This window comes from Rosa chinensis, chromosome 6 (assembly GCF_002994745.2).
Source record: "Rosa chinensis cultivar Old Blush chromosome 6, RchiOBHm-V2, whole genome shotgun sequence".
NCBI lineage: Eukaryota > Viridiplantae > Streptophyta > Magnoliopsida > Rosales > Rosaceae > Rosa > Rosa chinensis.
This window is the reverse complement of record NC_037093.1, coordinates 6,967,348-6,978,808: the sequence shown is the minus strand read 5'-3', so window position 1 is coordinate 6,978,808 and position 11,461 is coordinate 6,967,348. Positions and strand designations below refer to the sequence as shown.

General features: G+C 35.4%; 1 protein-coding gene across 4 annotated transcripts; it reads left to right on the top strand.

The window, feature by feature from the left end:
- The first annotated feature begins 237 nt into the window (after positions 1 to 237).
- Positions 238 to 4,692, top strand: LOC121050170. 4 transcript variants are annotated; one of them, XR_005802242.1, is made up of 10 exons: positions 238 to 314; positions 968 to 1,041; positions 1,813 to 2,319; positions 2,420 to 2,527; positions 2,749 to 2,873; positions 2,959 to 3,040; positions 3,201 to 3,333; positions 3,442 to 3,599; positions 3,922 to 4,304; positions 4,392 to 4,692. XR_005802242.1 is itself a non-coding variant. In XM_040509496.1 (10 exons), the coding sequence occupies exons 5-10, from the start codon at positions 2,514 to 2,516 to the stop codon at positions 4,055 to 4,057; spliced, it is 648 nt and encodes a 215-aa protein (XP_040365430.1). In that variant the 5' UTR covers positions 238 to 314; positions 968 to 1,041; positions 1,813 to 1,968; positions 2,050 to 2,319; positions 2,420 to 2,513; the 3' UTR covers positions 4,058 to 4,366. The 4 variants fall into 4 exon arrangements, 2 of the variants coding, with proteins under 2 accessions (XP_040365430.1, XP_040365429.1); XR_005802243.1 differs by having other exon boundaries at positions 4,477 to 4,690; XM_040509496.1 differs by lacking the exon at positions 4,392 to 4,692 and having other exon boundaries at positions 1,813 to 1,968; positions 2,050 to 2,319; positions 3,922 to 4,366.
- The last annotated feature ends 6,769 nt before the right edge of the window (positions 4,693 to 11,461 follow it).

The window sequence follows — 11,461 nt, the reverse complement described above, 5'->3', positions numbered from 1 at the left end:
ATTATCGACCTCTTGCGTCTCTTTTCTTTGCTGTGAGAGAGAGCCAGAGAGTGGTGATTTCTTTTAGTTATACACATGGATAGAATTTCCGAATAGCCAAAAAAAAAATTGCAGTTTAAAACAAACAAAGTTCCTTACACGTATCACCACAACGTTCACCAGTGCTTACACGTATCTGCAGCACCTTCACCAGCTCTTACACGTATAACTCAATCACCCTACACGTATGACCTTTAACAAACGCTTCCAAAGTAAACCGCTCAATTCAGCTCTCAGCCAGAAACAGAGACGCGACAGAGCTCATACCAAGAAAGGTAATCACACTTCTTCTTCCTGTACTCTTATTTTGAGCAGCTACTCGCATGCATAGAGCCATCTGGCCTGCTGCATGTTTGATTGTCACCATTTCCACTTCTTATACAATTCATCTGTATATTCCTTTCTATTTGCTTTCTATGTCAATTTGTATCCATTAATTTAAGCTAGAGGTTTAAGTTTTTTCCCGCAATTTAGCTTCAACAGAATCTTTCAATGATTTATCACAGGTATATGCAAATTCAATCACTTGGACAATGACTTTCACTTCAACTCTATTACTTTTTCAATTAAGTCTTTGATAACTCATTGTTCAAGTGGTTGAATTTCCATATAGCTGTCTCGACGACACTCAATATATAAACCCATAATATGCAACGATTTAGGACAGATATATGCAAATTCAACCACCTTAAAAATGAGATTTGGTTGTCTTGAGTAGAACCTTTCAAAACTCATTGTTAAGGTGGTTGAATTTCCATAGACCTGTCTCTACAGCATTCAATATGTACAGCCTAATATTATTTTCGTTTGGTGCAGTGTGTCTTCAATCTTGCTTTTGGGCCTAAAGGCAATTCAATTCAATTAAAATAATATCTTCTTATGTTTTAGTATCTCTCATAGTAATTACTTCGATCTGTATTCTGTCTAGAATCTCTTCTTTCTTGCTTCTGGAGCCTTCTAATTGGAGAAGAGAAAGAGAGAAAATCATCAAGCCCAATAAAGGTATTGCTTCTTCTTGCAGTGTGTCTTTTCAAAACTGAGTATTGCTTGCTTTTCTGAGTTCATGGCTATTTGTGTGCATGTCAATAGAGAAATACTGACTCAGATCCATGAAGCGAAAAGAGACAATCAGTTGCAAAATGAGAAGTTAATTGCGTATGAGTTCACTTTTTGTTGCTAGAACGACGCATTAGACTATAAGAACACCTAACAATTACATGTATACATAGACAAAAGATCTGCAATAATGTCATTATATAAATTTCATTCTATAGAGTATTGTTTTTGACCATTTAGCCTTCTTTCTTATTTTCAATTTTCTGATTTTCTGAACACAAAATTAATAAGGCTCACTCTTGCTGAATTCAATAACGCTCACTAAGCTTCCATATCAATAAGGCTCACTGATTACACTGATATAATCATCTTGCTGAGTTCGTTAGGCAACCACAAAGTAGATATCTATTTACTTCCTGCATGTAAAGTGAAGTAACATTGAAGCAATCATAGTGCTATGAGTTTTTTATAATAATATATACTGGGACTTCATATATTTCATTTAATCAGTTTGCCCAATGTCATTTCCTTTTGCATATGAGTAGAAAACAGAATCCAAAAAAAAAAACAACCTATATAATTCAGCAACATACTTATATTTTTGTAACTATTATGAGCATCAAAAGCAATCTATATGTCATTAAATTTTCCATGAAGCTAACAAAACTCATATAAACATGGATACCAAATACTGACATTTAAACCAACTGTGTGCAGGAACTCATGGCAATACGCACTGTCCGAATTCGTGACATTGAGCCCTGCCAAAATAACATCCAGATCAGAGTCCGTGTATGCAGGCGTTGGGAATCAAAAAAATACAAACCTGTGGAAAAAAATGAAGGCCTCCAATTTATATTGGTGGATGAAATGGTCAGATACTTAATACCCTACTTCATTTCTGATTACTAAATTAAGCAAGAAGAACATTAAATTTTTATATTTTACAATTAGAATGATGCAATCCACGGATTCATAAGACAAGGGAACTGCGAACTACTCGCATCCAACATTGTTCAAGGAAATATATATGAAATCAGCCGCTTCTTTACAAGCTACAGCCAGCCAAGCTACAAAATAGTACCACACCCTGCACAAATCCATTTCACTGGCAAGACCATTATTAAGCACATTCCAGAATTACCAGCCTCTATTCCACTACATCACTTCTACTTGATCGACTACAGTCTTCTTGCCAGCCGTTCAAAGAACGAAACCTCTCAGGTAACTGCTGACCATTAAACTTTTTGAGTATTAGAATACTTTTGAAACAGCTACATTCAGCATGCTAAATAAGTGAATTCATTTAAAAAAAAAAAAACAGACATTTTCGGCAGAATCAAAATGATTCAACCTCCTGAAGAGAAGCTGACATCTGACAACCGAATCACGTTGCGATGTGAGTATGTGACATCTACATGCAGAATATACGGTAACACAGCAACTTCCAACCAAAAAACAAAATTACATGCATATTTTCTGACGCTATTTCATATCCATAACATCTAACTCACATCTACATGCAGAATATACGGTAACACAGCAACTTCCAACCAAAAAACAAAATTACATGCATATTTTCTGACGCTATTTCATATCCATAACATCTACTGAAATTATATTAAACGTATCTAATTGAAATTACAATTACAGAAAAGAAGATGTACAAGTCACTTTGTGGGGAGACGTTGCACGCACAGTTAATGTTGATGGTATTAGGACAACGCCTCCACCTGCACTTGCGGTTTTTACAAGCCTTAAGGTTACCAAGTATCCAAGTATGTAATCCTAACTTCAAACATGCAATAAGAATATAATTTGAAAACAGACAGCATCCTCACTTCAACTACTTTCATATTGCAGACAAAATTGCACTATCAAACACAGGGAACACCTTCTTTTTCCTGAATCCAGATATCAAAGAGGCTGAGGACTACAAACATTAGTAAGCATACAATTTCTCATCTTTGCACAAAATTTATTATCTTCGCAAGTTTGAAACCTGTTCCATTTCATTTTATATTTCATCTGTACTCTATCACTTGAAATGAAATTTCTTTCTCTAAGATCTCTACAAAACTAATTAGTTTCGTATTTAAACACAGCTTTGGCGAACCTCATCATGCTGCACACATTTTATCAAGCCAACCCAAACAACCAAGGACTCCGGCAGAATTACAGGCTGTCAAACAGATGTCTGTCTCAGATTTAAACATCTGTGATCCAAACAACTATAAGGTAAACAATTTACACTCCTAATTACTGAACAACAAAATAATTATTCTCACTTCACCTATACACAAATACGATGTCATTCTGATATTTTGTTTCTACTGTACATTACAGAATATACCGGTAAATTGCACAGCGAAGATAGGCAAATTTGTGCCAGAAGAAAGGTGGTTCTATTTAGCTTGCCCAAAATGCTTCAAGGAAATGAGGAAAAAGCCACAAAGCCAATTACTAATCTGTACAGAACATGATATGCAGCAACCTCTTTACAGGTAACGTACTAACTTTCATTCTGCTTGACTATCAACATAACTAATTCATTGCTCAACTAAACTTTCAAAATAAAAATTCCAAGTTAATAAAGGTGCAGATTTCATCTTTCATGGAATACTTATGACTGCTAACCACAAATAAACCATAAGGGATGAAAAGAAAGTTTATACCCTAAAAAAGAAGATGTACAAATGAAAAAGTTCAAGTACAATTGAGCCAATTCGTGCGATTACTATATTTTGATTTTGCTTTCCAATTGTCTAGCTTGAGTTACTAACCCTAATGCAAATTTTTTTTCTTTTCTTTTTTCTCTTTTTGCAGATTCATAGTAACTGCATTGATAACTGATGAGGCATCAGCTATCATAAAGGGGAAACAAGCGGAGGAACTATTTGGTACGACATGTGAGGACCTCATCCTCAACCAAATATACTACCACCAGAAATTCTCCGAATAGAGGGCCAAATCAAACTGCTGGAACTTGAAATAGGCACTGCACAAAATGTTATTGTCAAGGGAATACATGAAGATATTCGTGGACTAAATCCAACTCAGAGAATTCAGCCCTCTAGCTCAACAGCCGACAACATCCAGCCCTCAAGCTCAACACCCGACAAAGTTGCAACAAAAAAAAAAAGGAACAATCAATCGTCTGAGTCTGACAAACAACTTTCCAAAACATATCCAACCAAAAATCTCAAAATGTAAGCACAATTACTTTCACCTGTAATGTTTACACAAATCACAAAATTTAACATATACAATAATAATGTTATTTTCATTTACTACAGGAATGACATCCTCACAGATTCACTTGAAGACTCATTTCGAGAAATTTAACATATACAATAATAATGTTATTTTCATTTACTACAGGAATGACATCCTCACAGATTCACTTGAAGACTCATTTCGAGACTCATCTGAAGACCTGATGTAAATAGCTACCGGTCTTCACATGTCTGAAGACCTAATGTAAATAGCTATCCATCTTCACATGTTTTGGCCAAGCCTAACTATTTTTGGCACAATGTACATAAACAACTACTTGGTTAGCATGCATATTTTTGGAAATCTAGCTAAATACCAGATTTATAATCTGGAAAAGGCACCAGATTTTTGGTTAGCATTAGTAGCCTTTAACATCTGCCTATAATGTAGTTTCAATGTGATATATCTATAATATAAAACAATGTGTTTCAATGTGATATATCTATATATCTAGAACGTAGTTTTGATGTAAAATTTAACCATATCAATAGTATACCCGCAGCACCGCACGGGCCTTCTACCTAGTTAAAATTCCTAAAATAGAGGTCCATATTAGAAGGGCTCCCCATAACATATATCTCTATGAATTGGAAATTTGTATTATTGCTCTACTTCTTCCCAGGTGGCTAGGTTGAGTTTGGAATTAAGCAGTGCTGCACCTAATGTTAAGTGTATGGAAGTGGTTGTAATTCATATATTAATCAGGCAATAACTTTAAAACTAAATTGATGTCCATATCACCAAATGTATTGTATGCAACTATATGCATTACTATCAAGTGATAGAATTAATGCTTTCCTGCTCCATCCGCGAATGTTTGCTAAAGTGTGTTCGCGAGATGAGTGCGAGCGAGAGAAAGTCACTGCGGGGAAAAGTTCGCGAAGTAAGTTCGTCGCGAATGTTCGCTAAAAGTGTGTTCTCGAGGATGACGTCACTGCGGGGAAAAGTAAGTCTCGAGTTTGCTGAGAAGTAGTGTTCGCGAATAGCAGTTCGCGGAATAACTAAGTCTGTTTGCGAAGGTTGAGTCTGTTCACTGTCGCGAAACATGCTGCGGTGAAAGATATTTTGCAGCCACTTGCATTACTGTTTGCTCGACTCAAATTAAGCTAGATATTTTGTATCTAAAGTACTTTCAATCTAATTTAATATGCTTTCATCTTAGATATTTTTGTTGAATCATAATTCATATAGATATTTGTGCCCTAAAACATGAAAATTACTTGTTCTAAAGTCCAATTTAATGTTGACTAATCCAATTCCATTATTTTCCTAATCGTGTACTTTTGCTTAACCTTTGTGTTTATTTATATATATTTATTATGTGTTCCTTATCATGCCAAGAAATGATGGAGAATCATGGAAACACCACTACAATTTCGGGCAATAGCCACATGCACTATTGGTGACAATTTTGGGCCAAAGGCCACATATGTGTGTGTCTATGACCCATTGCCACATTACAACCACTTTTAAATGGGTCAGTGCTCTGTAGGTCTGTTGCAATGGTTTGATGTAGTCATGTTTATATGCTTTCGTGGGCTACAATGAGTTTGTCATTGTGGTGGGCCATCTGGTGGGTCCCCTTAAATATTTTAATTTCTTTTTTATTTTTGGTTAATCATTGTTGTGAATAATAATGACTATTCATGCAATATGTATTGCTTAATGTATGCGATTAACAGACTCGTAATGTATGCGATTGACATACTTGTAATGTGCGATTGATTAGTATAGCTATTATGTATTGCCTTTTGTATACATGATGTAACCCTATATAAACCTCATAGTGAGATGAATACAATACATTTTTCCAATTCTCTACAACACGTTATCAGCACGATACTCTGACCCAAGCTCTAGCCAGGAAAAAAAACTCTAACACCCGAAATTTCTTTCACCAAAAACTGCAGTAAGCTCCTAGCCCTTGCTAGCCATACCGTGCTCTGCTCCTGCAGCCCTAGAGCACCTGTGTGCCTCCTACTGCCTTTGCAGCATCGCCGCACTCCTACTGCCCCTTCAGCACAGCAGCACGCTTGTTCCTGTGCAGATCAGCCTGTTTGCACACCCTGAAACATCTTGATCCGGACCTCAGATCAAAATCCTTTCTTCATCAAAGTTGTTCGTCTCTGCCTCTTCTATCTGACCTCCAAATTTCAGCCCTATTGGAGTCGTTTTGAGATATATACACTATTCGAAGTGGGAGCTGTTCAGAAGCGAATCTGCTCCGAATTTCAACAAGTAAGTTTTAAAGATTAAAGTTCCTGCTTTCTTGTCTTTTAAATTCCTTTATTTTCTGTAGGGTTTTCAATATATGAACATGGGTTCGATTATTTAATAAAGCGGAATTGTGGGGATTCACGCTTAACGAACTAAGAGTGTTCGTATAAACTAAGAGTGTTCATAATGCTCGGACTAAGAGCGTCCGTTAGCATCAAATTGTGACCATATTAAAACATTATTGTTTGGTCTAATCCAAAAGAGATTCTTGGAAATTGTTTTCTTGGTAGCATAGCTTGAAAATCTTATTATTTTAGTTTTCGTGGAAGTTTAGCTCCGAAACTAATATATCTTCTCTTCTTATTTTCAGGATGTCGAATGAACCTAGACTCGACTTTCCCATGCATGACTCAACAGGCTCAGATTACCACAGTTGGGTAACCGATGTTGAGAACCACCTCACTTCAAAGGGAATATTACCCATAATCCAGGCACCTAACCCAGATCGTGTGTTCGTGCGAACACATTACACCAAATATAGGCTTTAGAGACAGCCACAAAACATCTCTAGAAATATATTAGTGACTAAAATATACTTAAATTTGTCTCTAATAGAAGGAGTGACAAATTAGACTTTCGTCCCTATAGGTTGCGTCTCTAAAACCTATTAGAGACACTTAGATAAAAAGTTCTGTCTCTATTACTTATTCACTGCCACATGGACAATAACTGCCAATGACAATTTAAGGTGTCTCTATTACTTTTAGAGACAGAAGAAATATTTTATTTAATATATTTTTTATTAGAATATTTGATATTACTAATAATAGAATCCATCTATTATTAACCACCAGTACACCAATTCGATTGGCATTGGAAAGAAACAGTGAATCCATCTATAACTAGCGACATATATAAATTATATATATAAATTTTTTCTGGGCAACAAAATATAATATAAATTTATTTCCTGTTCAACAAATCTGTACTGATGCAACTTAAAATCAAGTCTACAAAATACTTGTTACTAAAAAAGTCACAAATTCATCTAGTCAAATACCTATCAATTAGCATCTAATTATCAATAAGGGAAATAATAAAAGTCTATTGCTCAGATCCACGAGAGCTTTGATTAGATGAAGCTCTAAGCTGGTTCAACAAATCAGTTTCTTGGACACTTGTATCTCCCATAAGCAATCCAGTTAGTCCAGTGGTAGGATAAGCATGTTGAGGCTGATAAGGCATTTGAGGATAGATCTGCGGTTGAGGCCAGTACATTTGAGGAGGATAAGAAGGCATCTGGAAGGATGGTTGCTGCAAAGGTTGAGAAGATTGTTGCGAAGGTGGAGTAGATTGCTGGGATTGTATCATTTGCTTTAACATTGCCAATTCTTGTTAGGTTTGCAAGAGTTGTTCCTGAGTTTGAACTTGCTGCACCTGTGCTTGTTGTTGTTGTTGTTGGTACTTGGACTCTAACTCCATAAATTGTGACTGCAAGTGAGCATAATGTCTTCCATGTGATCTGTGTGATGATGAGCTACCATCAATTTGAAGATAAGGCACCATATCAGGTATTACACCTAGTCCATAACCACGAACTCTGTGACGTTTCTTAGGTCCCATCACTGCAACATATGCTCTTTCTCACATCTCTGTAGTCTCATTACCTTCAACTGCTACAATTTCTGCCAACTTCTCTTGCATACCAGCCTATGAGAGAAAATACTTAACTTATTATGGGCTGGTTATATTTAGTGTGCAACAGATTATGAAATATATAAACAAAGCTCACATGTGTCCGCTCAGCAACTTCATCAATCCAGGTTTTTTCTTTGTCATTCCGTGTATGCTTATCATAAAAAAACTGAATAGGATCGGGCTCATGACCATGCTTCTTGAGCTAAACATGCAAAGCAGAAGGGAAATAATATCTAATCAAGTCTGATGCCATCATTTCAAACAATAAAGGAATATAATAGCATGTAAATAATATATTTCAGAAAATATTCAAACATATCATAACAAAAAATGCTCATTCCAAATCATGAGCCAGAATACAATTAAAACCACATTTTATAGAAGATAGACACAAGGAACTTAGACCAAAAGGCATTTGATGTATTAAAATATATTGCAATCTAGTGGTTGCTGGTTCTTGGTGAATTTGAGCACTCTAGGCTTACTTAGCACATTTATTAGTTGAGGTGAAAGACTAATTTACATAATCTTTATGCGGCCGTGCAACACTCTAGACCTACCCTCCTTGTCCAAATGCTATCTTTCTCAAATTTACCTACCCTCCTTAGAGCAAAATTGATGATAATTGATTTTTTACAAATGCACAGTAACATGGAACCATCCTGCAGCCTTATTATTTGATGCAAAATTGGTCATTTTATCATGCAACTGTTCACTAGCATATGCTATCAACATTTAATCTATTAAGTTAAGCTTTAGATTTTCTAGAGCAACAATATTATTTACTTACATATTCTGCTCGACTGCGTGCATAAGTCTTGGTGCCAAAAGTGTGATTGTATTTTTGTTCTTTTCGATTTGCAGAATTCTTCTCAGCAATTACCTATTAGGATTAATTTCAGTTTACCCCCCTGAAGTTTGGGGGTGTCATCATTTCACCCCCTCTACTTTCAATTTTGAATTTTTACCCCCTAAACTTTCCAATTTCAATCAGTCGTGTCCAATTTCTACTATTCCGTCCAAATTGGATGTTAAGTTTGACTTTTGAAGGCTAAAATGGTCATTTCAACATAAAAAAAAATAAAAAAATAAAAAAAATATTCTTTCTGTTTTTTTTTTCTTTTTTCTTTTTCTTCAACCTATACACCACAAGTTATAATAGGTTTATAAAAACAAAAAAAAATACTCTAGGTGGTTGAAAGCCGCTCGCTGGTCTACGATATTTGTGATATATCTCTGATAAAGTGAAGAATTTTAGGATATATCCCCAATAAAGTGAAGAAATATTTGTAAAAAATAATTTTACACTTTATCTGTAAATAAATATCTATATATCCCCAATAAAGTGAAGAAATATCTATGTAAAATCATTTTTGGTCTACGATATTTGTGATATATCTCCAATAAATTGAAGAATTTTATGATATATCCCCAATAAAGTGAAGAAATATCTGTAAAAAATGATTTTACACTTTATCTGTAAATATCTATATATCTCCAATAAAGTGAAGAAATATTTGTGTAAAATCATTTTTTACAGATATTTATTTACAGATAAAGTGTAAAATTATTTTTTTACAGATATTTCTTCACTTTATTGGGGATATATCTTAAATTCTTCACTTTATCGGAGATATGTCACAAATATCGTAGACCAGCGAGCGGCTTTCAACTACCTAGAGTATTTTTTTGTTTTTATAAACCTATTATAACTTGTGGTGTATAGGTTGAAGACAAAATAATATAAAAAATAATAAATAAATAAATAAAACGAAGAAACAGAAAAAAAAAAAAAAAAAAAAACTAAAAAAAACTAAAAAACAGAAATTTTTTTAATTTTTTTAATTTCTTAATTTTTTTATGTTGAAATGACCATTTTAGCCCTCAAAAGTCAAACTTAACGTCCAATTAAGACGGAATAGTAGAAATTGGACACGGCTGATTGAAATTGGAAAGTTTAGGAGGTAAAAATTCAAAATTGAAAGTACAGGGGGTGAAATGATGACACCCCTAAACCTCAGGGGGGTAAACTGAAATTAATCATACCTATTATTTAGAAAAGCAAATAACATCATAATAAATTTACACAACAAAACAGAAAAAAACTTGCAAAGAGAAGGACTTACTGTTGTCTTTTCAGTATCCCAATATTTCACCATTTCGCGCCATTCAGCTGCGTTGACATTTTTATTCCCACACACTCAACGTCCTGGTGTGCCTATTTTGGGATCATAATGAGCTTTCTTAAGTCTGTTCTTGTAGCTTCTCCAATATTTAGTAACTCTTTCCATTATATTATGCTTTATGAGAGGTAGACGAGGAAGATCTTCAGGTTTCCATTCAATAGTTACCTGCACACAAAATGTGTTGGTAAAATATCACCAAAATGTGTAATAAGATAAAAAAAAATACCATAACAAAAGGAAAAAAGAAATACATACATATATTTGGTCCCATAAGGGATCTTTAATAGTACTTGAGACTTTAGGCCAAGGTTTAGTGACGAGCGGAAGTACATTAGAATCTCGAGCTCACCCATGCGACGCCATATGGACAAGGCACTCAGATTGGAGTATATGTCGATCAAGGATGCAAGAGAGCTATGGGTAGCGCTAGAAGAGTGCTTTGGCAATGTCCAAGATTCCCTCCTCCCTGACTTGAAGGTTCAATGCAACAATCTGCGCTTTACTGATTTCAAGGCTGTTGCTGAATATAATTCAGAAGCTCTTCGCCTACAGTCCATGTTGAGGTTTTGTGGACAACATGTCACAGAGCAAGAGCTAATTGAGAAAACTCTCTCCACCTTCCCTGTTTCAGCCATTGTGGTATCAAAGCAATACCGCACTGAAGTCAATGCTGGACAGATCACGAGGTTTCATCAGCTTATCAATCTCATATATGTAGCTGAGAAACATGATAACATACTCGTGAGGAATTATAATTCAAGGCCCATTAGAACTAAGAGCGTTCATAAGGCAAATTATAATGCACCCAAAAGAGGGCGCAAGGAGCGGAACCCTAAGAATAAGGGATATGAGGGACGTATGGGTCCATATAACCACCCTAACAAGGAAGGAAACCGCAGGTTTGGTGCGAATACACGTGGTGGGAATGCCACACGTGGGAGAGGTGGTCGTGGTATCCCTGGTAGTCGTGGTAGCGCCATGGCTCGTGG